Source organism: Melanotaenia boesemani, chromosome 1 (genome assembly GCF_017639745.1).
Source record: "Melanotaenia boesemani isolate fMelBoe1 chromosome 1, fMelBoe1.pri, whole genome shotgun sequence".
NCBI classification, from domain to species: domain Eukaryota; kingdom Metazoa; phylum Chordata; class Actinopteri; order Atheriniformes; family Melanotaeniidae; genus Melanotaenia; species Melanotaenia boesemani.
In genome coordinates, this window is record NC_055682.1 from 38,993,346 (window position 1) to 39,020,738 (window position 27,393).

Sequence of the window (27,393 nt, forward strand, 5' to 3'; positions counted from 1 at the left end):
AGGGTAAGTTTAGTAAAGAATAAAATCTGTTCACAGTTTTCACATTTGCTCTGCATCCAATTCAGTTTTTCATCCCAGTATGCGTGATCAGATCTCATCAACAGTGTTTGGCTTCTGACAAAGGGGCAGATTTAGTGAGAGAGAGAGCGAGTAGAGAGGATTAAAATATATTGAATTATTAAAAAGGACTACCTGCTGTCCATCACTGTCACTTAACACATGTAGTATGTGAAGTGTCTTCCCAGCAGCCACTGGGTGGACATCTGTTACCACACACACACACACCTACACACACACACACACATAAACACACACATACATGCACGCATATGGGTACACTTCACACTCATGCACAGAGTGACACCTCAAATGTCTACATTCAAAGAGCAAAATAATGAATTTGTTTCATTGTTGCGAAAATGCCACACACATTCCAATATATATGCGCACACACTGCAGATCACCTGCCATCTTTATTCCTAAATCCCTGGAGACTGGAGCACTCGGAGCTGGATCAAAATGAACATGTGTTCTCTGCTGCCTTTTTCCCCCCCCTCTTTGCGTGCCAGCACCTCTGCAGGGCTAATAAAACTTCCACTTTTTGTTAAACTCTCTTTAACATCAGCCCTAAGCTACGGCTCTGATTAGAGACCTGACATGACAACCAATAAATGATCAAAGAATTCAAAGCTTATGAAGCCATCCATTGCTGATTTCTACATTTTGAAACTGTTGTCATTTAGCTTTTGCTGAAAAGGGTTTCTGTAAACTCCGACTGAAAGACACATAACAGCTGTTTAGATTTTAAGATGGACGTACATTTTTTAAATTGAAAAGTCAAAGCCAAAACATGCTCCTAATAAAATATGATAAATTCAAGGAATTGGAAATGGGGAATATGATGAGCATAGAAAATGGAAAAATCATGTAAAAACAAAATCTTTTTTCAGTGTAGCTCCATATTTACGGCCATCTACAGTTCACCTGTGTGGATCATCCCTTTTGTTACACCACTGACATAAGTGACGCACACTTACAGACTCATGCACTGTCAGATTAGCAGTGTCCATACTAACTAATGCTCCATACTAAGACTAAGACACTGATTAGCTCTAGAACCATTCAACCTTATGAACCCTGGACTTGCAACTTGGCACACGCATGCATGTCCATGAAGCCTGACACGAGATCCTGCTGATTATTCCGTTGGATGTGATGGGGTGATGAGTGACACGCCTGCATCGCTGATAGCATTCTGTCTGAACAGATTCGTGCCAAAGGCACTGGTGTGTGTCTGTGTGTTTAGGAGGTTGTGGTACTCTATGTGAGTGTGTGTGTATGGGGTGGGGGTGGGGGGGGGGTCAATTAAACAAAATGCTTTGAAGTTAGTCATCCACACTAACAGAGACTCTCTATCAAATCATTTTCGTCTTCCCCACATTTGATTTTTTTTCTGATCCCTCAACCACCTCCCTGCCTCCCCACTGCCTCGGCACACGGTGTGTGTCAATAATACTACCAGCTGCTACAATGCTGCTCTTATGTGTGTATAAGACGGATGGAGAGACAGGTAGGCACACAGTAACACACAGAGAGAGAGACAGTGAGAGATCTGAGTCTGGTGGACATTAAGGTATTACTGCAAAAGGTAATTATGCAGTCTGATCTCACATTCAGGATTTAGGAGCTAACTATGCCAACCGTCTGCCAGAGACACACACAGTGATGTCAATAAATAACTGTCATGTGACAATAAGATGGACAGATGGATAGCTAAATAGATTGATAGATACACGGATTTACAAGAGCCTGGTAGTTTACTCTCAGCACCGACATTTCATAGTGTAGAAACAGATGAAAACCGGGTTAAAGCTTGACTCTGCCCCAAACATGTTAGTCACGTAAGCACAAAAAGAAAAAATGAAAAAATTTTGCTTTATGTATGGAGCAGTTTTCTTCATTCTAAATAACTAATTTGGATCATAAAATTGCTAGAAATAGAAATAAATAAAAAAAAAAATAAATGAACATTTTCCCTGCATCTGATTTAGAATAAAACCAAAAACAGACATACACAATAGTATTATTTCGATTCATGTTAATTTAACTAAATAGTTATTATATAATTAAAAAGTAGTTTAAACAATTATACTTTTATTCCTACATGTGAAGCTTAAAAGGTTTGACTGAGACAACATGAAGGATCTAAATATAAAGAAGGCCCAAAAATACAAAAAGAGAGGTTTTTCAAAGAGTATTAGTTCAATTTAGGAGGATTATAATGATCATCTTTATTTTTATTTTTGTTTCACTTATTTACTACCTAATTATATCAGCCATCATTTCCCTCTCCAATCATCACTTCCTCTTCCTCCCTCCTCCTTCCTCCTCTTCACATCACCCGGGCACCCCTGTCGTTTGTGTGACTGTTGATCCTTGCAAAGAGGACAGATCAAATATTTCTCCTCCAGTGTATGAGGCTTTCCGCTGGGGCCTTGCAGATATGATGATTGGGGCTGACGGATGGACGGGGGCCCCGGGTTTTGAAGTCTGAAACAGAAAGCGGTGGCTTTGATAGCCCCCGCTCCTCTCACACTGGATCACCAAAGAGACCAGGCAGAAAGAGAGGAGACAAGAAGGGGGTGGGGTGGAGTTAAGAAGAGGAGGGTGCAAGTGAGCGCGAGTGGGGAACAAAAGCATCTGTAAAGTGGTCAGGGCTGCCGGCAGCGGCAGCAACAGCCGCGTTTACTGGGTTTTACACACTGCTCGACTCTCAGCACCTGTCTTTCTTGCTTTGTTTTCTTTATCTTCCCCCAATCCTGAATCCCTCACTCTCTGCTGCACAGTGTTGGAGTCTTAGCTTAATTTGTCCCTCCAGCTTCCATCCCTTTGTGCTTCTCAAAAGTCTCCATCAACCTGTGCAGCCATTAACTTCAAGTGTATGATCTGTAAGTGATTTCACCCCAAAGAACAACGTTTTCAGCCTGGAAACCAGAAGTAACTTGTGGAAGCAAGCTGCTGTGACACAGGCCTCAATATCAAGAAATTAATGAACATTAACTGTGTCTGTAAGGACTCCTGCCTTAATACGCCCTGTGTTTGAATTTATTTTGACCTGTTGCCAATCAGGAGCAAATGTCATGTCACAGAACCTGTTCCACAAGACCGGTCGGCAATAATTACAGGGAAGCAAGACCACAAGCAAAGAAGAATCATCAAGTCAATGACCTGAAACTCTAATGGCAGGTCTGCAGCAATCAAGTCTGCTTTCAAAGTCATTTTAGGGGATGCAATGAAGGAAATCTAGCAAATGCAAACCAGCTGACTCTGAACCACTTGTGACTCAATTTCTAGTTGTTCTTTATAGGAAAAAAGAAAGTAAACCCATATGTTTTCTCCTTTCTATGCAGTATGGCATGAATGAAAGTAGGTGACACTCGACAGATGGCTTTTGTCAGGCCTGGAGAGCAAAGAGTTAACCCAATCCTCCACTTACTCTCCCTCCATCCCTCTCTTCTTTTTTAAATGTCTCCCATATAAACAGATTTTGTTGCTGCTTAAAGTGGGCTCAAAATTAAAGCATATCGTTTTACACACATATTGCATGCATATTACGGAGCCCCAGCTGGTGGCAGGCTGCTCTTAAGAGCCATATGATTAAGTTAGAGGTTGGGGTATCCGATAAGATTTGAGCTCTCTGCCTCTCTCTCTCTCTCCCTCTCTCTCTCACTGCCTATTTTACTGCAAACTTATTAAATGGAGGAAGCGACATTATTTTTTTCTGAGTGTATGTGTAATTATTGTCACACACCTGTGACTCCCTGCCATCCACGACAGGGAAGAAGAGAAGGGAAGGAGGGATGATGAGGAGGGGAAGGGGGGAGGCGGAATGAGGAGAAATGTCGTTGGGAGCAGCGGGAGTCCTCGTTTCAGGAAAAAAAGAGAAGGATAAAGAGGAGAGGAAAAACAAGAGAGCTTGTTAATCAGGCGCTTTCTGTCAGTGGCTGTACACTGATATCCTAATGATTCACGCCGAGATAGTGACATCACAAGGGAGAGTGACAGAGAAACAAAACAAAAAGGAGGAGGAGATGACAGGCCCCAAAAAGGACAACTAGTTTTGTGCAGACAAGATGACAGAAAGCAAGAAATATCAGAAAAAGGACATAAACTGGGAAATGTCCCTCCGAATCTGTTGCTGCATTCCTCACAAACAGGCGCTTGTTTAATTCGAACAGAATGTTTCTTCAGGAACGGCGTTGTGAAAGTTTTCCAGCCAAGTTTCAGCCTGTAATTTTTTCCCTCTTTGTCTCGTTTGCCATTTCCCTCAGCAGACCACCTCGTTGAAGGCAACAGCATGTGATATGATCCTCAGAAGACAAAGGAAATTACCTATTAAGAGGGAGAGATGATCTTCCTTTAGCCATGCTCCAAGAAAGTGACTCATGATGTTGTAATTGTTTACCTTTGACTCGGCCCATAAGGCTCTCCTCCCATCCCTCTCTGTTCAGCTGTAAGATAATATTTTGTGGCGCTGCTTTCAGAAGCCCAGCTCTCACTCTTCTTTTTTTCTCTCTATCTCTTCTAACAGGACAGATGTCATCGCCCCAAACAGCCTGAGTCATTGTACGCCTCCACACCCCCTGAGTAACCCAAGGACGTAAGGAAGAGAGGAGTGTAATTTTACATTTTAGACATTTAGTTGATGCTCTTAGTCGTGACAGTTTGAGGGTTCAGTGTCTTGCTCAAGGACACGAGGAAAGCACCAGTAACATAATAAAAAAGAGCTGAAGAGGGGTGTGTATGTGACCTGTGGTTATTTTTATCATAGTAAAATACAGTAGTGACTGAAAGGCTATATAGAAAGGTAAAAAAGTAAAAGAAAATAGTGATGCCTTAAGACATGCAAACAAACCTCGCTGTGATGTGCTATTGATTTTGGAATGGAGAATTAATCTCAGTCTAAACAGGTGGCGAAATGCATCTATTAACGTACTGAGGACAGAAGAACCTGTGGCCTGGTGTACTTCTGATATGAGAGTTTCCTGTGGTATTTAATATAAGCTGCTTGATATCAGAGGTCGTGTGACAGCTCCAGGATTGAAAAACTTGTTTTGTTTTTTTTTCCTTTTTTCCTTAAGTTTCCAGTCAGCTGGGGTACTGTAGTTTGGCACAACTCAAAAGGTTGTATGCCTGAACAAAAGCAAGATCATGAAAAACAAGGGGAAAAAAGGGCTGGAAATAGCATCGTTAAACGAGCGAGCTGCATGTGCTTTTTTTGGGTGCAATGTTTTAATAGAAACCAGATGGTTACAGATGCAGGGCCGAGTGCTTGTGATGACATATCTTTAATATTTTAGAGTGGTCTTTGCTGTAAATGTTGCAGCAGCTGTTTCCCAACACAGTAAATTTACAGCATTTTTTTTTTTTTTATTCTTTTGTGTGTTTGCGAGGGTGTGTGACTGACAGCTATTGGATTTACTGTAAATTACAGAAATGAATATGGAAAAGTGATGAAAAGGCAGTCAAAGGGAAGGAGGCTGTGCATGAATATGTGTACGTGCACCCCGACTGTTTGTCGCCGAATCAATTCCTCCTCAGTCTGAGCCCCGCTGATTATTCTCTTATTTTGGTTTGTTAGAGTCGGCTCACACACTGTTGCAGATATTCAAATGTAAAGTGATACTAAAATAATGAAATGGAAGGAGACAAAGGTTGATGCAGGACGAGGGAAGGCAACAAAGATAAATATATATTTGTTTTGTATTTTGGCTGCAGCCATTGGTTTGTCTTTAATGTCAGCGGTGAGGATGAAGGGCTTTCGCTTTGAGTCAGGGTGATTGTCATCAATTCGCGTCCTGGCATTTAAGCCAAACTCTTCAAATATGAACATTTGAAATGCAAATACAGCAACGTATGTCCAAACAAATTAAAAAGACAGAGAAGAGTAGAAAATACACTTCTGAAGACTAAACGGTTTGCTGCTTTTTCTTTTTTTCCCTCACTGTCATCAAACACTCGCACATTGTCTTTCTTTTTCCAAAAAGGTTGCCAAGGTGTACAGATATTACCCATAAAACACGAAATAAACTGACTGAATATTTATCTGGTTTTGTTCAGAGAAAAAGAAAAGTCCTAGAAGTGCTGTTTTTATCTCGCCCTTGACTTCACTGTTTGCGCCTCAAGGGATCTGTTCGATTAGGGGCCTTTTTCTTTCCTTTTTTCTTCTTTTTCTTTTTTTTTGCAACAGACACAGTGAGAAAATATGATTCACATTTTTCCCCTCTCTCCATCTCTCTGACGCTACAGTTATTTAAACATCAATAGCCATGTGTCTTCTTTAGCACACACTCTTTCTCATATTGATATTTGTATATGATCATTACTTTTGGCCCTGCATGCTTTGTTATACTGCGTCAGCTTCAATAGGTGTAAGATCCAATACTGCAACCTCTGCATTCCCCTAAAAAGCCAATAAACTAGACTTCAGTGTGTAAGGGAATCTACTGTAGGATAACACCACATAGATTTAATAGAATTAGTAGCTCAAAAACTCACAGAAAGAGAATTAAAGCCACTGTCTGCATGGTTTTTAAGCTATGAGAGAAACACGTTCTTCCAAAACTTCTGGTGGCCATCTTTTACAAAGAGGGAAAACAGTGAAAAGAAGAAGAGAAAAATGTTTATGAAAAATATGTCTGCTGCCTCACTTGTGATGAAGTTGCTGAATATTTGTTTTCTTAATTAACAAGCTGAGCTTTGTTATTTTTTTCTGACAGATGATGAAGGAGAAAAGAAAGGAGGGGGAAGAGTGGGTGGTGGGCTGAGTGTGGTGTTCAGTGATGTGTTGATTATTGGATGAATGAAGAAGCGGAAAAATATACATTTCTTTAAAGAATTATTTTACACTTGTAGTGTTTACCTGAAGTTTTAGAAGAGCACATCTTTCTTCCAGCTGGACCAAAAAAATGCACAAAAAGCTCTGACACATGAAGGGATTAAGTTTCTAAGAGGAAGACTGAGTGAGAGGCGTAGGAGACAGGTGTGTACATATGATGAAGAAGAGGATGAATAGATGAAGGGATGGAGACGGGGAGGGGACTACCTGCAGATAGCCGGCGTCCAAATGAGAACATAATAACAACATCAGAGAGCAAGGAGAGGGATTGTCAACGAGATGACAACGGTATTAGAGAGAAGTCAGATAATTAAGAAACCCACTTAGTGTTTTGTCAAAAGTGGCCGTCACTGCTGGAGATGGAATTTAGCTCTGTATGTGCACGCATGTTTTCTAGCCTGCAGTCCATACTGCCGATAATGAGTCTGGAAAAAGAATAGCAAAAAATAAACAAAAAAAAAAAAAAAGATGAAAGGAATAAGAAGGAAAAAAACAAAGATTGAGAAAAATCAATCAAATAAATGAAATGAAAAGTTGTGTTCTGTTTCTCGCCATACAAAGACTTCTTTTGGGCGTTGGTGATGGAGCTGTCCAGTCAGGGAAAATGAGACAGATTTTGGATCAGAAGCAAACGGGAGCAGTGGCAGAGGATGGGAGGTATTGATGGATAGATAGAGGGGGGAGGTTGGGGGTGGGCCACAGAAATAAACCAAGCTCCCATCTGATGAGCAGCTTGTCCCTCTCTTGAAACTCCATCTCTTGCCAAGTCTGCTTCCTGATACAGAGACAAGATAAGAGCAGGTTTTCTTTTTTAAGATTCCCTCCTTGTTCATTTACAGTTCATTTACCCTGCTCCTCAATTTCTTTTAGCCTTAAAACATGACTTTATGGTGGGATGGATAATCAGGTGGTTGCTTCTTTCTCCAATTTTTCTCTTTTCCACCACGCTCCCCTTCAATTTGATGATAAAATTAAGGAAGGGCAGAAGAAGAAAGAAGACAACAAAAAGATGTGTGCATTAATCTCTGTTGCAGCCAGCAGCTACAGGACAGATGATGTGGCCATCTTGAGATCGTTTGTCATCTGTCGGGCAGAGTTGACCTTGCAACAAATGCCGACCGTTGCACTGATATCATTTTTTTTACTGTGAGAAATTTAAGAAAAGGATAGAGAGCGATAGAGGAAGAGAGAGAGAGAGAGGGCTGTTGTTTTCAGTAATAAAGACAACATTTATGCCTTCCCTTCACACTGCCAGTTAAAAGAGACACAAACATGGAAATCCATTATGGAACGCTTCTTAAAAGTGTGACCAATCCTTGTTCAGTCAATTAGAGTCTGAAGACTGAGAATATGATGTTTGTCTGTTTACCCCCCGATGCATACAGATCAGCCTGGATTTTGATGATGGCAAGAGAGACTTTTTCCCTTTATTCCTCAGTGATAGAGAAAGGGAAGAAAGAAAAAAAAGAGTGAGATGGAGGGATGGTGGGGCAGCGCAGCCAAGCTCTGCTTATCTCTTTTCTTCTCCTTTGCTTTTTTGCATTTTTTTCCTCCCATATACAAAAGCATTAATGTGCACAGCTATGTGCTTTGCCATTGTTCTGTGTTTAAATGCTTAAAAAGGGACGTTGTTTGTGTAACTGGCAGAGTCAGCGGTGTGCGGCGGTGTCCAAAAGCCTGCACTTAAAGTTGCTCAGTGGAAGGGAGGAAAAAAAAAATAGGCCGCATAAAGAGAGGCAGTTAATAAGAACGGTTACCCCAGAATGAGCGGGGATGAGGTTTCACATTAAAAAAGATTTATCTTAAAGTATGGTGTTAATCCCTTCAGTTTTAATCCCCCCTCCCCACCCCTTGGACCATCCCCTTACAGCATCTTTTTCATTCTTACCACGGCATAATAAAAACCTATAAACCATAAAGTACTTACGTTTTCTGGAATTTGGCAAATGCTTAGCATCATGATTTTATAAGGATTCCTGGCTTGTGAATCACGCAGCTTGGAGGACTCATCTTTCTCACAACAGATCATTAAGAGAAAGACAAAGTTTTGGGGGTACAGAAAAGGGCACCGAGGATGCAGAAAAGAGAAGATAGATGGAGAAGAGTGTGTATTTGCAGTGACCTATTTGATGATTATCGTGATGGCAGCGGTTGTGATGATAGGTGGCGGAGGGGTGTTGTCATGCTCTCTGTCACACTCGGCTGTGTCATACAAGCTGGATGGATGCCTCTGTCCACTGCAAGCTGCTTGAATAAGGAAGCATATGGGTGTATGAGAGCCTCAGCCCACCTCATGAATATTTGATTCATATTTCCTGTGTGTATGTGTGCAAAAGAGAGAGAGAGAAAGAAGGAAAGAAAGGGAGGGAGAATATTTTTTCTCTCTCTTTCACTTGTCATTGCAGAAACTCACAAGGCTTACTTTGTGGCATTCTAATCATAATTGCCAATCCTGAATACAAATCTCTCAGCGCTAAACACATTGAGTGAAACTGAAATGACAAAATGAAGCTCATATAACGGTGTAATCAAAGATACATTCAGGGGGAAAAAGATGAGGAGGAAAAAAAAAGAAGAGTGTTCTTCCGTAGCCAGTAAGAGATGAGGATCAGGGGCCAGTTATTAACTTGGCCAGGAACAAAGAGCCCCAGTGTTGGAGGGCAGCTTAACGCTGAACCAGTTACTGTACCTTTCAAAACTAATATGTAACTATATCTGTTTTAAAAGGACGATTCATATTACTGTGAATGCATGAGAAAAGTTGTTCCCATCTCTGCAACCAGGGAAACTTGAATCCCACTCGAAATAACCCCCCACCCCACCCCAACACCACACACAAACACACATTCACTTGATTGCAGGCCTGGCCTTTTGTAGAAAGTATCCCATTTAAAAAGATGGGAACATTAAATTTTTGTTATGATGTAAAACATCCTCAGCTTTTTTGACAGAACAATGGAGCTTATTGTGCTTTATTGTTACCGAGGCAACTGCAAAGGTCAGCGCGGGTGTGGCTGGACAGACAAGGACGGCACTGACTGAAAATTGGGTTATATGTGATCAACTAAGTTATTAATCAGATTAAAATGGATTCCCTCTGCCTGCTGTTTAAATAGGCAGGAGGGGAGGGGGGGGGGGGGGGACGAAATAAAGATGGAGCGAAGAGGGACAGAGAAGCAGAACAAATAGGCCAGTGTTTACACGTTCAAGAGCAAAGAAAGTCATTGTTTTAGAGGCTGAAGTCATTGTTGCAGATGAGTTTCGATAAGGACCGGCTCAGTGAAACAACCCACCACATGTAACCCGGCTGTCTAAAAGCATGTGCCCTTGCCATGGATGCCCCCTAGCCTCATCCAGGTAACCTCTCTAATCCTGATTAAATCACTGTAATTAGAATAAGCAGTGTTCCTCCACCCCCATATTTCCCTAATAAAACAATGCAGCAGTTTAAATCCGGTCGTTGGGATTTGCAACGCAACAATGCAGTTTATATCCATCTCTGCTGAGGAATTAAGTGTATTTTCTAACTGCTAATGTTATAATGTTGCTGGCTTATTTGTCTGGGTGCTCTCTATTCTTATTTTTATTCCCCCTGCGGTTTGTACTCTGTCTCTCTCACAACTTTGTTTATTTGAGTCTTATTTATTTGTTTCTTGCAGCTTTTTGATGTTTAAATCAAACATGTTTTTAGCGAGTGGTTGGGATCATTCTTCGCTACGGGAAATAATACAAGTTATTTGTCCTTAATTGCCACAGAGCTTTTCAAACACAGCAACTTGCTGCCTATGTGTCTATACCTGTGTATATTTTTTGTTTTTATTAGTATCACTGCGTGCTTCCATTGATGTGGAATAACACAGGAAATAAAAGTTGACATAGTTTCTTCTTTTTTTAAGTTTTGTTTTACCCTCACAACCCCCTGTTTTCCTCTCACTCTGCCTTGCTCTCTGTTGTTTTTTTATATATCTGTGTTTTTCCTTGAAGTTGCTGCAGCATTGTCTCATTATGTGTCGACTAGCTGTGTAAGTGTAGTTATTATGCCTGTGTGCCTTTGCCTGGCGGTACTGTTCTCGCTCTCCCTCTCTCACTCTCTGTGCTGTCTCTCTCTGTTTCTTCCTCGGAGGATGAGGAGCTTTATGAGTACAACTCCTCTGAGGCATCCTCTTCACATCTCCAGGGCGCCTGGGGAAGGGAACGTTGCATTCTTAAGAGGAGCAACTCAAACCGAACAAAGTCTACAGGAGTCAGGGAAGAAAAGAAACAAACAGCAAACTAACGAGATGGGAAGCAGAGATCATGTCAAATATATCGGGTTAGAAGGCCAATTTATAACCCATTGTCTCATGTTTTGCAATATCGAATGCTATACAGACTAGTGACGCTGTGAGTGCATGAGGGAAACAGTGTATAGACCTGCATATATACATAAAAACACCTGAATTTCACGTAAACCACTCTGATGTAAATGCACACACATTTATGTGGTGTATATGTATACTTTCCATCCCGCTGCAACCTCCCAGCTCCCACGCTGTCATCACTCCTGCTTCCCCATCCTGTTTCTAAAATAATGAATAGAATAATTGTCAAGTAACTTTGCAATCATCCACTATTCGTCTCCATTTCCTTATCAAGTGCAACTCGATACTGCCTTTCATTCACTCTCCTGTACTTCCAGGAAATGCAATGTGGCCAATATCATTGGTGGTATTATTGAAGATGGCTGAGAAAAAAGTCATTTGAAGAGTAAGAAGCCCTTTCAGAAAGGACCTTTCAGCATGCCCATGATATACGCAGAATTAGTGAGAAGGAAATATTTTTAGAGCTATCACATCTGTTGAGGAGAAAAGAAAAGGAGAGTGTGAGCAACAGGTACCATCTTTACTGCTTGACAGCAGCTATTACACTTGATTGCTCCTTGAAAACTACACTATTTGCACTTTTGGGTGACAAGGTGATAATGCACCTCTGCACAAGTTAAACTGGTAATATTGTTGCACGTGGGAAATAGCACCTCGCCTTCACCAGCCGTCAAAGCTGTCATCCCGGCATGGTGGAGGCACACAATGAGAGCCTGGGGAAGTGTATCACCAACAGTCGTCTTCTTCTTCTCAGTAAAAGACAGACAGACAGGCCTCCAGATGGCTTAATCACTGGAGGAGCCTGTGCCCTCGAGCAAAAAAGGAAAGAAAGACTGAGAGTGAGAGATTTTTTTTTAAGGGAGGGATCCTGGAGTGTGGGAAAGGAAAATGCAGGGATCTAAGAAAGAGGAAGGAGTCGCTTTTGGTCATGCTTTGGTCTGAACGGAGAAAGATCAGAGGTTCCCATGCAGACGCTCAGATATTGGTCAAACTCTGGCTGAAGATTAAAGCAGGATGAGTAAAATGTGAGCTTCGTCACTGAATGAAGCAAGGCCACAATGCTTACCTCATAATTTAGTTTTTGTTTTCATTGGAAATTGTGATTGTAAAGCTAAGAATTTTCTATACTTGGACATAATTTTCATTGGAAACTTAACAAATAATTAAATTGAATCAGCAAGTAAATTAGCGTTTAGAAAGGAATTTTCTAATCATGTGATTTTATTGCACGTTGTTGCATTAATGTATTTTTAGGGAAAAGAAATGGTTTTGTTTACACTTTTTTAGAACATCACAGTGTTGATTGTGTGGAGGGGATTGATCTGAGCTCCTGAAGACGTCATGTATGCCCACAGCACTCAGCTGTCACTCAAACCAGTCAAGCCCTCAGTTATGCATAATTCAATTTAAATGAGTAAGTATATAAAAAAAAAGGAAATGGTGCTGGTGAATGTGCTTTGCTCACAACATTTGGTGTAAAGATGCCAAAGTCTGTCTTTACCCACTCTGATTGGAAAATGTAGTTTGTACATTTTTACACATGTCTAAAACATAGATGTGTCACAATTTAGGGTGAAAAATAGAAAGATGCCTTTGTGTACTTATGTCTCTGTGTGATGTGACTGCAGAATTGATGCATAAATGATATAATGTGAGCAATAACCACATATATTTTCTAGAACCCTGAATGTACTGATGTCTAAACATTTGCTTGTATATGAATTCACAACCATTTTACTTTAACTCTTATCCTAAATAATTTGCAAGTGAGGTTGAAGTATTATGAGAAGTAGCAACCGTATTTCCATGCTCCACCACTGTGCTTACTTATGAGTGAGCGAAATTAACAGTGTATTGTTATCTAGTGATATGTTGCTGACGATCGGCTTTATAATGGAGCAACATGTCAGTTGAATGTGAACATGTGATGAGAATGGCGGTGGACATTGAAGCAGCTGTATATCTTATTTCAGCTCCCTGTGGACTAATGGAAACTAGAGTGGAAACTGTAGTGATAGAAATGTAAATATACATGCCGTCCAGGTTGGGGAAAGTCTCAAGTGATTGTTCAAGGAACTGCAGTTTTTGTCACTTTTGGGTTGGCTCTATTCTTTCAATTAATGAGTCACTGTGCAGAACTTGGTAAGCTGTTGGATCTATTTGATTTAAATCAGGTGAATTGGAACAGGAAAACATCTGAAACCTGCAGGACTGTGGCCCTGGAGGACCGGGGTTCTCCATCCCTGCTTTAGGCCAAAGAGTGGCCAACCTTCCTCCTTCTCCTCTCCCCTATTTGTCACAGTGAAAGTGAATTTGTAAAATTTAGAAATGTCACTTCATACAGACCCCCCCCCCCCTTCATATTTTTGCAGCTCAGTCATGGCAGATATTAAAAAACTCTGATATATGCATCACTAACAAACAATTTTAGTTACTGTATCTGCTTTATACTGACACCGACATATGTCTACAGTTATGTGTGTATTTTTTTTTTCATCCCTACGTTTCTTCCACTTAAAAGGGAGAAAATGAAAATTACACCAGTAATGCCAACAATGATCCACTACATCTGCGCTTCACAGTGAGTCCGCCATCCCACCATATGCCTTTAATTACCATCAGTGCTTTATAAAACCTGTTACACACACACACACAAACAGCCATGCAGACATTACCCACACACATACATTAGGCTGCATTCAGTGGCAATTGGGAACTTGGAATTTTGGCTTCCTTATTGGGAGAAAAATCAAAATCAAAGAAAAGTAACAAGATGTCAAGTTTTTTAATCAGTAACTTGGGGGAGGTTTCTCAACCCCAACTTATGAACAGAATGCTAAAGAAATGGGCCTGGCTCATAGGGAGGACACGCAAACTCCACAGAGAAGGGCCACAGAGTTCAGACCAGGAACCTTGCTGTAAGGTGATGATGCTGACCCCCACACCACTGAAACGCTTTGAGTCCCCACTATTTCTGCTACTGCTGTTATTAAGAATAATAGACTCTTTTAAAGTGTCATCTAAAGTGTGTAAAGGAGGTGGCCCTATCAGCAACACAAACAAACTAAACACTTAGGAAGAGAACTATGAAGCACATTGTGAGAGTACTTGTAAACTGGGAGTGATGGTCTTACTGAGAATTTACTGAGAATTACAGAGAAAACATTTCTCTCTATTCTTTCTCTTGCCTACTCAGATTGTAAGAGGTGCTCAGCTATGAGCTCTGCCATTTTCTTCTCAAAAAATCCTCCACACGTCCTCTCCAGCTTGTCAGTCTCAACGTTCCCGTCCTTCTTCACATTTAATATATTAAATGAACAAGGGGGTGGAGGTAATGTAAGTAATACGACGTGAGGAGCAATGTTCGCAAGCAGCCATGGCATGTACAGCACTGTTTGAATAATGTAATACTTCATGTTTGATAATGCATGGCTATAGATAGGTCTGCAAAGCAGCCAAGTATTGATTGTGTTAAGCACATCTACAGTAGGCAAATGGTGTGGGTTCATATCAATCTTTACAGTGTACTGTACCTCAGTAACCAGATACCTTGTCTGATTACAGAGACCTCAGGGCCACTGCCGTTGTTAATGACTTTTATTGATAAATCCAATTCCTTGGCCAGTTCAGTAAGGTGTGCCTCAATACTACAGACATGTCAATGTCTGTGGGTAAATCCTTATATGTGTTTATCTGTTATATGTCAGAGGGCAAGTAGATTCATGCGAATTGTACCCTTTTTTCTCTTCCTCTGGGCATACTAATGAAGAGACGGTCACTCCAGACGTGCGACTCGTGCCCTACAACAGTTCCCGCAGATTCAGGGGAGAATTTCGATATTAATGATTTATGCTGTATTTGCATACAAACCTAATGCAAACCCACTCCAGATAATCACATTTTGCCAGGTCTCAATTGAGTTTTACGGATGTCTGTGCTACCCCCACCTTCTCCACCCATCATATAACAGTGGAATGTGTGCCTCTACTGTTCAAGCTGCAGATGACCCCCACAACACAGGGGGTTTACAAGTGGACACATAAAGAAGGACTGTAATGGTGCATTTTACTGAAACAAGTGTGCCTATTATTTCTCATCTCTACAGGAACAGTCACAGCAGTAGTACAAAACTGATGATGGTAGTATCATGAAGAGCAGTGGAAATTTACTTTTGTACTGAATTCTTGTACAATTTTCAAGAAATAATCTTAATGCTATATGTATTTATTTATACTACTACATCATGGTGTATCATCTATTAATGGAAAATGTCTTCATAAGAAAATTTGAAAAATGAGCATTTAAGACAAAATATTTCAAATGAGAACCGATGCATCTACATGCAGACAAGCTGTGGGTGAATTTTTATTTTGGGTTCATTTTAATATTTAAGCATTTGGACTTTTTTTTTTTTTTTTTGTACATTATATTTGTTTAATCTAAACAAATAACGGCTTGTATGAAACATGCATATAAAGAAAAAATTGTACTAGAAGCCTATCAATCTTTAGCCAGTCTTATAGAACCAGTCTTATAGATAAACCACTAAAGGGGATACCAGAGCTGCATTAACACTGCAGCTCAGTTAGGATTTTTTTGCCGTATGTGACTCATATTGAATATTTTAATGACAGTCTGAATGGCACAAATCCAGTTTATTTAAATCTGACTCCGGCCATTTTCATAAGTGGTCTTAGATACACACCCGATCTGTGTCTAAACAACCTCAGTCTGAGCAGTCATGCTGCATTTCCTCCGACTTTGATATCACAGAAGTGAGACAAACAGCACAGCACAATATCGAATCATTTCATTCATCAATTGGTCAATATTTTGTTGGTTCCAACCGTGCAAGTATTTTCACATTGATGCACACACACCGGTCTTTTACTGAGAACACACGAAGCATCCACATTTACTTCCGTAAGCACTACGCACTGCGTGATGTCGTGCTTTCCTCGTGCATGTGGGTCACTTCATGGCCACGTACCATTCACACTAAGGCAGGGGTGCCCAAAGTCAGTCCTTGAGGGCTGCTGTCCTGCAGATTTTCCAATGTTTCCTGCTTCAACACACCTGACTCAAATGAAATAGATCCAACAGCCTATTAAGTTCTTCACAATGACTCATCAATTTGAGTCAGGTGGTTTTGGAGCAGGGACACATCAAAAACCTGCAGGATTGTGGCCCTTGAGGACCGGAGTTGGGCATCCCTGCACCAAGGTGTGACGAAGGTTGCATTGAAATGATAAAAAAAAAACAAAAATAGGATTTTGGAAAAAAATTGGATTTGAGCATTAAGACCTGCAGTGTGAACGTAGCCTTAGTCTTACTGGAAGGACAGAGAGCAAGTTTCAATCAGAGATGTGATTGTGTTTCCACTTAAGTGTTGGAAGAGTAAGCAACATTCTCTGTTTAGGATTATTGTCTAAAACTGGCAGAAATATAAATGTGTGGAGAGGATGATGCCCACATCTGCTTCTCAATCAAATTTAATCAGTCACCTTGTGTCCCCCCCGACTTACCTATCTTGTATGTATGTTGCAGCTCCACCCAGTCATTGGACCAAACATTGTTATCTAACGTCTTTATTTTTAGTATCACTTTTTGGTGTAGATCATATTTTTTAGAACAGACCAAAACTTTGCTTCCAGTGTGCATCAATCCACTCCAGCATCTCTCTTTTATTATATCATTCTCTCACTAAATTAGCTCTTTAACATTTAGATATGGATTAAAAAAAAGCTTTTGAAATCAGCACGAGAACCTGTAAGAGATTTACTTTTATATAAGATAAAACTTTGTACTATCTACAGTAGAAAATTAGATAGAGGTAACTGTGATCTGGGATAGTAATTGAGAATATCTTTGTGTCATGTCACATTTTACTTATAATCATCATGTTTTGATTTTACACAAGTTTCCTATAATCTTTCAAATTTCTGAATACTATGTTCAGTGCCATTTTTGTAGGACACAAAATAACTTGTGTTCTACTTAGAATGCCTGACTCGGACTAGGACATGTAAACAACAAAAAGAGTCTTTTGTTCAATAAAGAAAGCCTTATCTATAAAGGTCAAGCATTCCTAGTAACAAAGTGAACTACCCACATATCTTGCCTTTACGGGCCAGGCTTTGGGAAGAAGTATGAAAGACATTCTTTTGTAAAAGCATACTCTCTTATAAAGTAAGTAATTTATATTTTACTCTAAAGAATGCCTCTCAGGTGCCACTACCAGAGCTAATTCAGCATTATTTTTTTCTATAGAGAAAAGTCTGTAATTCAAAAGCTCAGAACTGGCCCTGAGTTTTAGTTTCCTTCCACAAAAACACTGAGCAACTAGCTAAACAGCAAAGAGCATTGTAAAAAAAAAAAAAAAAAAAAAGGAAGAAGAGGGGGGGAAAACTTCCTTCTTCAGTCTCAAGGAGCAGCTATAACCTTAGCAGAATCATGAAAGTAGACAGTTCATTTTTCACAGGGTCATAGATCGACGAGTCTTATAAAGTAATGGGCTTTTGGGAGCCAGCTTTATGAGAGCTAAGATAGTTAAGAGACATGTGGAGGAGATGGCACAGAGAACTGAGGTCCTGCTCTGACTCATCCAGGGTTATTCCCCTCATGCTGTGGAGCAGGAGGGAGGCGCTGCACTCGCAGTAATATAAACGTGTAATAAAGATTAATCTGTTGCTAGTCGCCAGGCTGATAGCTTCTAAACTTGCTTGAAATAAGGCTGAAATCACTTCAGAGCCAATCTTGAGACATTTAGTGAGTGTCTGTGATTCCTTTGTGGGTGTCAAGCAAAAGAAGAAAAAAATGTTTATGTGTTTTTCTTGTGTGTTAGATGTAGACGTGTATGCAGTGGTGGAAAAAAGTAATCTGTGTTTCAATTTGTTTTTTAAATGTGTGCGGTTTTCTCCTGATGTTGCTGAATATACAGTGAGCTTCAGTTCTAATGGTGCCAGAAGGTGTTCAACACACTCACCAGGTGCATCAGACCTCTTCATGCCTCCTGAGGCTGCTCCGCTACCTCCACCTCCCAGGCCGTTGAATGCGGGCAGGCTGTCGTTGCTGTAGGCTCTGAGGACAGACAGCATGTTTATTTGCTGCTCTAGGTGAGTTTGCTGCTCAGCTTTCAACAGTCCTGGAGGACCTCCTGGAGACAGGAGGTCCAAGCCCTGATGCCACTGCTTCTCCAGTGGCAACGTTTGATTCTGGGGTTGAGGAACCAGAGACATCGGTGTCATCACGGAGGAGGATGCCGCCAAACCAGCTCCACTCCTTGGAGGAAGGGAGGAGTCATTTAGGAGTTGCTTGTGGTGGGTCTGATTGTGGTCAGAAGCAGAACTTTCCTCTTCTTCTCTCAACATGTCCATTTGCTCATCTTCATCTCTGTCCTCTTCTTCTTCAGCTGCTCCTCTGTCATCTTCATCTCCATCAGAGTGATTCTGCAGCTGTTGTCGCTTGGGGGTGGTTGAGGGGGTCTCATTGGGACTGTGCTCCCCAGGCTTTGCAGCTTCTTCATCTGATCCAATGTGGTCATCTTCAGCATCTCCACAAGAGCCCCTCTCACCAAACTGGTCATCTCCAGCTACAGATGTTCCTCTAAAAGCCTGGCTAGGAAGTTCCAGACCCTGCTCTGCTTGGCCAATGTACCCCTGAATGCCCTGATTGGGTCTTGGAGATTCATCATACAAGCCACCAAATCTCCGGTAGAAGTCACTCTGGAATGGGTTGTATGGCTGATCCATGTGATCTCCATCTCTCTCAAGAGCTAAACCAGAGGTCTTGGTATTGGAAGAGTGAAGGATAGAGGTGGTGGGAGAACCCTCTTGATGAATTTCTTTGCCTGATTCAGACCGCTGGACTTGGGCCTTACCCAGATGGTTGGCCTGGAGGTGCAGAGCCATGAGCTCTAATGATGAAGTAGAGAAAGAGCAGAAGAGGCAGCCATGCCAGGCCACATTATCATGGATGGTAACTGAAGAGCCAGGAAGAGATCCAGATGCAGACTCAGGCCGGACTGATACAGACAGATCGAGTGGTTCATACTGGGATCCGGGTTTGCCAGGCTCTGATTTCTGTTTAGCTTCAGCCTTTTCCTCTCTGTCCTGGTCATTTGAAATGACTCGTTTGGCTTTTGGCTCACCATTATCATGGTAGCGCTGCACTGGGAGCTGTATTGGACTGTGTTTTTCTTTAAGATCCTTCTTCATGGAGCTGAGGACGAAGCTGTCCATGAAAGCTTGGAGAGAACCTTGAAAGTGGACTCCATTTCCCATCATGCTTTGGTAAGCCCTGCTTAGATCAGAAAAGCTGGCGGCACTATCTGTTACTGTTGAGACCACAGAGGATGGACCATCAGCAGTCTTCATGTTCTCAGCTAAAGAGGAGGAGTCAAAACGGCGGTCACCACGATCTCGGTCATGCGAAGACACCATGCCAGCTGACGCCCACTGATGTGGCAGCAATGGACCTGCTCTGAAGTCTAGGTTGGGAGGCATACCCTTGAAAACATTACGGAGGACATCTGGTCGGGCAAAGATGCCACCGCCTGGCTTTCCATGATCCTCTTTATGATCAGAAGTGCTGTGGCCTGAAGATGGGCCAGAAGTGGTGGAGCCATTTTGACGTTCACGATGGTGGCGCTCCAGGTGGTACTTCAGACTGGCAGACTGGGTGCCGGCATAGTCGCAATGAGGGCATCGGTAGGGTTTCTCTCCTGAGAAGCCAACAAAGAGACAGAAAAAAGAAAGGGGGAGACAAGAAAAACAGTGAATAATTAACCTGCTTATTACATTAACTGGATATCAGAATCTATTTATTGGAGCAGGGAACGTGGACCCTAGGGTCATGTAACCTCCCTGAACAAAGAAAATTAGGTCAAAAGAGAGGGGGGAAAAAGCATTTCATCACTACTATTGAAAAAAAAAGGATATTGGCATTTTCATATATGACAAAAAGGTTATGGAAAGTAAAACTGAACTAAAGAAAAAAAAACTAAAAAAAAGGAAGGAAGAAAATATTGAGCTACATAAAACCAAAAATTAGATAGCATATTGCACTAAATCAATGATTCCACATCTTTCCTCTTCCAGTCATAGACTCATATCAACTCGACGAGTGCATAGGTGTGTGTATAGGAATGGGGGTAGGGGTGTGGAGTAGGCATCTAAATATGGGTCGATCCAGCTCCGCCAAGTGAGCCATCACTCATATCAACACCATAATACATTTCACCATATGGTGCTTTCAGTCCATTACAAGAGATAATATTTTCAGCTGACAACAAAACTGTCTAGATGCTATGTGTTGGGCTGAGGATGTGGCGGGGTCTGCGTACATGTTTTTTTCCACATCTATGAAGGAATATGTGTGTGTGTGTGGTTGGTATGGGGTCAACATGCCTGTGCTCTGGCTTTGCTGGCTGTCAGGCCTGTGCCTTGGCAATGGGAGTGCAATTTCTCGAACGTTCCCTATTCGCAGTTTATCTTCAGAAGTATAAATCAGCCACAACATAAAATAACCCTGACCACTGCCACACTGCAGCGATTCCAGTGCATAATATGAATAGTTCACTGCAATACAAAAACAATAAATTAATAGATAAATAGAATTAAATTAAAAGAAAGAATATGCATGCAACACATGTGGAACACATGCTTCTTGCAGTGAAACCCTCTGAAGAAGAACAATATGATTCAGTACAGGATATACAGATCAAAGTAATTTTTATTACAGTAAAAGATGGGTGAATCTGTTTTATAACATCTAGAAATGTTTATTTATTCTTCACATCCATATTCATGAATATTCTTGATGATGGTATAACACCAGCATTATTCTGCCAGAAGTGGATCTTCCATTGGAATAATACTTATGTTGAAATAGAACACATCCTGCTAGCAATTATAATAGGCTTGGAGTCTGAGCCAGATTTGGATTCATTAAACAATGAACAGAGAGGGAAAAATGCTAAGCTTGATTTTTTTTCTTTTTCTTTTAAATATATACATATAAAAAGTTCCTGAAGTGGAAATTCTGTTAGAGGCATAACAATGACTGCGTGTAAAGACAGTAAAGATTGGAGGAAAAAGAAATAAAAGAGGATTGCATGGGTATAGTGTTTGTATGCATATACAATATACACCAATAAAATGTTTAGATTATGCACATGGAAACCATTTTATAGAAGAAAAAAAGGCATTGTTACGCAAGGCTGGTTTGAATGATTTAAGTCGGGCTGTGTAGTAAATCATGGATATAATTAGCAAATGGCATACTGCTCAAGTAATTTATCATTATTTAGAGGGCACCATTCCAGAAAAAGACTCTGCGATCTGCAGACCTACTGCAGAGTTCTCAAATAAAGGGCCACAAACACCAACTCAATAGAATATTGATACAGAAGAGAAAAGAATAGGAGGCCAAACAAAAGAAAAAGAAAATTGAAGGTAGAAATGCTGGAGTGTAGAGAAAAAGAAGAGCGATACTAAAACTGAGAAAGAGAGCATGCAGTGATACAGATAACCCTGACTGAAGAAAGAAAGGCACTGACTTGATATCTTTTCTTTTACACAAGAGTGCCTGTGAAGCATAGAGTATATTTAAAATAAACCAAACGAGATGAGCTTTTAACCCAATAAGTGCTTCTCCTGTGAGCTGCCGAACAGAGGCTCAGTGCTGATTTAATAAGGAAACGTCCCTGATGCAAATGATCATTCTCAATTCCTCTAACTGGACAAAATGATATTCTAGGAGCCAAATTAGACAGAAATTAGACTGATAAGATTTTTTTTTCATCCTCTGTCTTTTCTTTCCTTATAAGATGTTAATGTTCATGAAGAAAAATAAAGATTAATGTACCGTCTACATAACTAAAATAAGAATGAAAAGCACAGACGATTATACGTCTGTCACTGCCCTTTGATGTTTACAGAATATGGCAAACTGAAAATAAATACAAATGCCCTCACAGAGGGCTCTACGCTACACTCTACACCACATTTCCATTAAAATTTTGCATTCAAATATCTGTCGCAAGTGAAACAGACGACTTGTGCACTTCTGCATCTCCTTGTGTTTATATACGTGTGCATGTGCACCATTTGGAATCTGTGCGAACACATGTTTATGCATGCGTGTCTGCCTGAGCCTGTGTGTATGTGTGTGTGTGTGTGTGTGTGTGTGTGTGTGTGTGTGTGTGTGTTTGTGTCTTAGAGAGCCATTTGGACTGGCTAAGACATCTGCTCCATCATACGTCAGGGGCCTGGTGTGACATCTGGGGAATATACTGTATCCTGCCTTGCAACATTACACACAATTTACTGCTAAAGGTCATTATGTACCCGTTAATCCACTTTTAATTGATATCAGTGCAAACAGCACAACCTCCCAGCCACATGACGGATCATTTCTGCAGCTAAAATGTAGGAAATTGTTATGTGATAGTTAAAAATAGAATGGTAAACTTTTTTGCTGTTGTTTGCTATCAAAGATGAATTAAAGATGGATGAGAACAGAAACAACTTAATTTTTTTTTCTCTTTAGCTTTGACTTTAAGAAATTAGAGCACATATATGTTTAAGTGACACCACTCTTTTCTCCAATTGCAGTAGTGTCCTTCTCCACTGTAGTGTTTCTGCTTTGTAGTACATACAGGGATTTCATCTGGCTTTGCAACATAGAAGCAAGTAAAGATAAATACCCCAAACCTGTACAGAGGGGAGGTTAAAATGGCTTGATAGATACACACTGGGAGATGAATTTCCTTTTTGACAAGAAAGAAAAAAAAAAAAACTTCAATCAAGCCAGATGGAAAATAAGATCTTAGAAAACTTGGATGAATTTGCCAAAACCAACCAAAAATATGATACATAGAAGAATGAGGTAGCCGTTACACAAAACTTTAAGCCACTCTGGAGACGTTTTTTTTTGTGTAGAAGTTATAAAAATGTGTATTAACCAATTTATTTTGTCAGCCAGTGTTACACAGTTGATCACTGATGTATTTCAATAATGTTTCCACAACAACTGCACCGAGAAGTGCAGAGACAAATCATGGTTTTAATACTTTTTAGGGGAATCAGTTCATTTGAGTCTTTTAATGGGAACTGTTGACAATAAAACTTTAATATTACCCGCTTTTTATCCTTTAGGTAAGTAGTTAGTGGTGAACTGGCAATGCTGATATTGTCAGGACTAACTGTTCAATTACCAAAGAGTAGAAAATCACACCATAAATGCATCGCATATTCACAAGGGAACTTTGGATATTAAGTGTGCTCTACAGGGCAATATTAAATCTAGCACTGTTACTGTATTAAAGACATTGGATGGCAGAGGAAGGAAATGGAGAACAAAAAATGGAAATGTACTAAAAAATGTTTCAGGAGGGAGATTATCTGAGTTAGAAGGAAAAGGAAGAGAGGGAGGGGGCCCAAAGGAGTGAGAGCAATAGAGAGGGAGATCACAGGTCCCTCTTGATTCATCCTGATTACAAGGTTAGGTTAAGGTTAAGTGACATGGGCAAGCCATGCCTCTTCTCTTTCTCTGTCTCCCTTTCTTTCTCTCTCCCTCTCCTCATTTAAAGGTGAGCTAGGACTCTTATTGGTTATGTGCTTCTGCCTGAAGTTATGCGTGGCTATTGTCAAGAGTGAGGACCTTTTTATTTTTTACACACAGCTGCTTACTGCTAAATAGTGCCTTGTCCAGAAGGGGACAATCTGGGCCTCTAATTGCTGTCACTGAAGCCTAGATTCATTATGTGACTTTCCCATTAAAATGTGAGCATTAATTTGTATAATGAAATATCACCCTCTGCAGTGTGTTCATTAGCTCTGGCCCCACACTGTAGTGCCACAGTCGCACAATGTTAGCTACCTAGAAAACTGTGGTTAATTTTGCTAATGGATATTTTCCCACTTGCTGTTCAAGAGGAAATTAATACTGTAACATTAGCTCTTTAACTTTTGGAGAAATTTAAATTCACTTCATTCCTTTCAAGCTGGTGTTAGGCGCTCATTAATCTCTGCGTTGCATTGCACATTGTTGCCTCGACCGGCTCGGTAAGCAACTCTATTGTGTCAGTCACTTTACATTAGAGGAAGAAGAACTCGCCTGTCATCTGTGAATTTCACTGCATTGTCACCAGAGCACAGAGACGATCTTCAGCTGCTGCAAAAGTCATCTTGTGAATGTAATCAGGATGTCACAACGGAGCTGCTATGATTAGCTTATAGGAATGATTTAAAGGCAACATGTTGAGGATGCATCAAGCATTTTTTCCCTCATGTGTGGAAGGCACGATGCTAAAACTGTGCTTAGATAGGCCCAGATCCAAGAATACATTCCAGTCCAAAAGACAACATCCTTACTAAACTTCCTTATTTTTGAGTAGGAGGCTCCAGATGAGGCCTTTCGGTTTATTGTATGTTTAAATATGAAAGAATGAATGTAAAATATACAGTCAATGAAATTAGATCAGCCTACTGGTGTGTTTTTAAAAAATGAGTTAACACCAGGCCGGGGTTGAGGTCTGCACTTCCTCCGTGATGAAATATGGCCCTCATGGGTATTTTTACTATACTACTCAAAGCAGACATAACTCAGCTCTCTAACCAGCAGATGTCAGATCCCTTCCAAAACCATCTCCAGGCTGTGTAGTGTTCTAAGACTGGTTGTAATTTCTAAAGTTGTATGAGCTTTTCATTGAGGAAAATAAATATAATATGAAAAATTTTAGTTTTTAGTGACCCTTCTCAGATGTAAGGGATTTCCATTTTCAGAGAACGAAAATTGTGAAGTACTTTTGACCCGCAGATTTTTCTCTATGTTCAATCAGGTATTTAAGCCAGAAACAAACAGGACTGATAGCAGAAAGTGTGTTCTATGCAGCTCCTGCTACTGTATGTTTCTATCTGCTGTGTTCGAGACCCAGGGATGGATGGGGACGGTGATCTGAGATACAGCCCACCAATGAACAGAACTGCACTGTAAGCTTTGTTTCCTGATTTAACAGTTTGTCTTTCACGTCGTTCTTGTTTTATACTACTTCACTTTCTTTTTATTAAATTGTTCTATTAAGGTGTAAAAATACTCTAATACCAAGGCAGCTCTAAAGCCTTATGGAAGACTATATATCCATCCATCCATCCATTGGCGATGCCCACTTATTCCAATGCAGGGTTGCAGGCAGCTGTATCATAACAAAGCTGCTTTCAGGCAAGAGACAGTGCTCACCCTGGACAGGAAATCAGTCCATCACTGGGCAAGAGCATATATGATTAAAAAAAAGAAAAATATCAGGACAATCACTCAACTTTTAATTAAATCTTAAATGACTAAAGACACTAAACTGGTCACCATTATTCCAAAAAATTTACATTTACATAGTTTTTCTGACTTTTAACTACCTTAAAGGTACTTTTAATTTGTAATTACAGAAACCTCACCATTTCTTTCACCAATTATTAAACTGAATATTAACCTTAAGAATCCTATTCGGGTGATCTATGTAAGCTGTGCGTAAGGATCTTACCGTCTTGCTCAGTAATGCTTTGACCAAACAAATGTAGGTCACTCATTTCTTCTCTGGCAAATATTCAGCTAAGCACATGCAAACAGGCCATAAAGATCCTGCGCTTAATCAGCAAAAATATTCCCAATCCAAATTTCAGTGTTTCATAAATCATTCGAGTCAACTGAGAAATAATAACACCAATCATCTTTATTTTCTCTGTTTTTAAAAGAAATGTCCAAACCAAAGACATAAAGAGATGAATTCATTTAATAATAAATTAAATAAAATGAAATATTATTTAAAATATCATGCTTAATGTCCTCCTAGGAATATTAAAGTATTTTTACTTCTTTATTTAATCTCTATCACATCCATACAGGAAAGTTCAGCTGCATCAAATTTATATTGTTAATGTTCAGTGACATCATACCAGATTGGTGTGTTTCCAAACCTGAACTGTAGCACATCCATCTTTGTGTTTTATAATCATAACTTTACTTCACATATTTCAGGTTTATCTTTACCAAGTAACTAAACTGAATGCTCCAAAATAGCATTAAAGGTCCCATATTATACATTTTTTCAACTATTCCATAAAACAAGGTCAAACAACATTGTTTTCAAAGTGTGTTACCCCAAATTCAGCCCTGGTCATTAATTTCAGCCATTCTAAAAGTGGCTCTAGTGAGCTCCACTCAGAACAGGCTGTTTCTGTGTCTGAACCTTTAACTGTGTATGACCTGTCCATGCCCCTCTCTGGGAGAAAATATGGCTTTCACTGGCCCCCAGTCTTTGATTTCAGAGGGCAGGCTCAGCTAGCCAGGGGGGCAGGTCAATGACAGGATCCACTACTGGGGGTAGTGGTTATTTCCCTTCATGAAATCACAAAGGGAAAGATCTCAGACACACCTGTTTGAGCACACATTTGCTAAAAAGTGGAGCAAGTGAGAGATGAGACAGAATTTTCTCATTTCTGGGTCTCCTACACAGGCTACGAGGACACATATGACTGTTAGAAAACATTTAGAAAGTTAATTTTGCCTAATATGGGCCGTTTAATGAAAGTTCTCCACCACATCAAGAACACAGCGTTCAGAGATCCCAGTTCTCTTATTCCACATCGGAAACACCAGTGGATGTCCTTGGTGTAAGTTGAACTCTGTATAGCCCAACCTGGATATTCAGTGGGGTGTTCGGACCGTGCAGAGGGCTAAAACCCTGCTACTGTCCATGGTCCAGCTCATTAGTCTCATGGGAGACCTCCCAGCAACAACCAATGGATGGGCTATCCCAACATTCTCCTAGTCCAGGTTGATGAGATGTGTGGATAGACAGTACGGAGCTCTGATAGGACGGATGACTGATAAATAAAACTAAACTATTGGGTACACCATCTCACGCATATCCCTAAATTGCAGACAGACCAGCTTTGTTTTGCCTTGAAAGTTATTGAGGGTTAGAGAGTGTGAAATTGCCCTCTGAGTGATGTCATTGGAGGACACTGAACCCTTGTTGTGTTAATTAGAGCTCAATGAAATGATGATTTGGAAAAAACAGAATAACAATGGCCTTAAGCCTAAATGAGGGACACAGTTAGGAAGCACATATTCCTA

The 27,393-nt window shown here is 40.4% G+C and overlaps 1 protein-coding gene across 5 annotated transcripts in view; it reads right to left on the bottom strand.

Annotated features, from left to right (window-relative positions):
* Nucleotides 1-27,393, bottom strand: part of znf536 (zinc finger protein 536) — a 220,013-nt gene that overhangs the window by 45,348 nt on the left and 147,272 nt on the right. For 4 of the 5 annotated variants that reach the window (XM_041994189.1, XM_041994199.1, XM_041994209.1 and 1 more), the window contains one exon: nt 18,245-19,981. In XM_041994189.1, the coding sequence (XP_041850123.1) occupies nt 18,245-19,981 (1,737 nt within the window). Of the gene's footprint in view, nt 1-9,020; nt 9,143-18,244; nt 19,982-27,393 lie in introns of all 5 variants that reach the window. The other variant, XM_041994226.1, reaches the window with a different exon arrangement.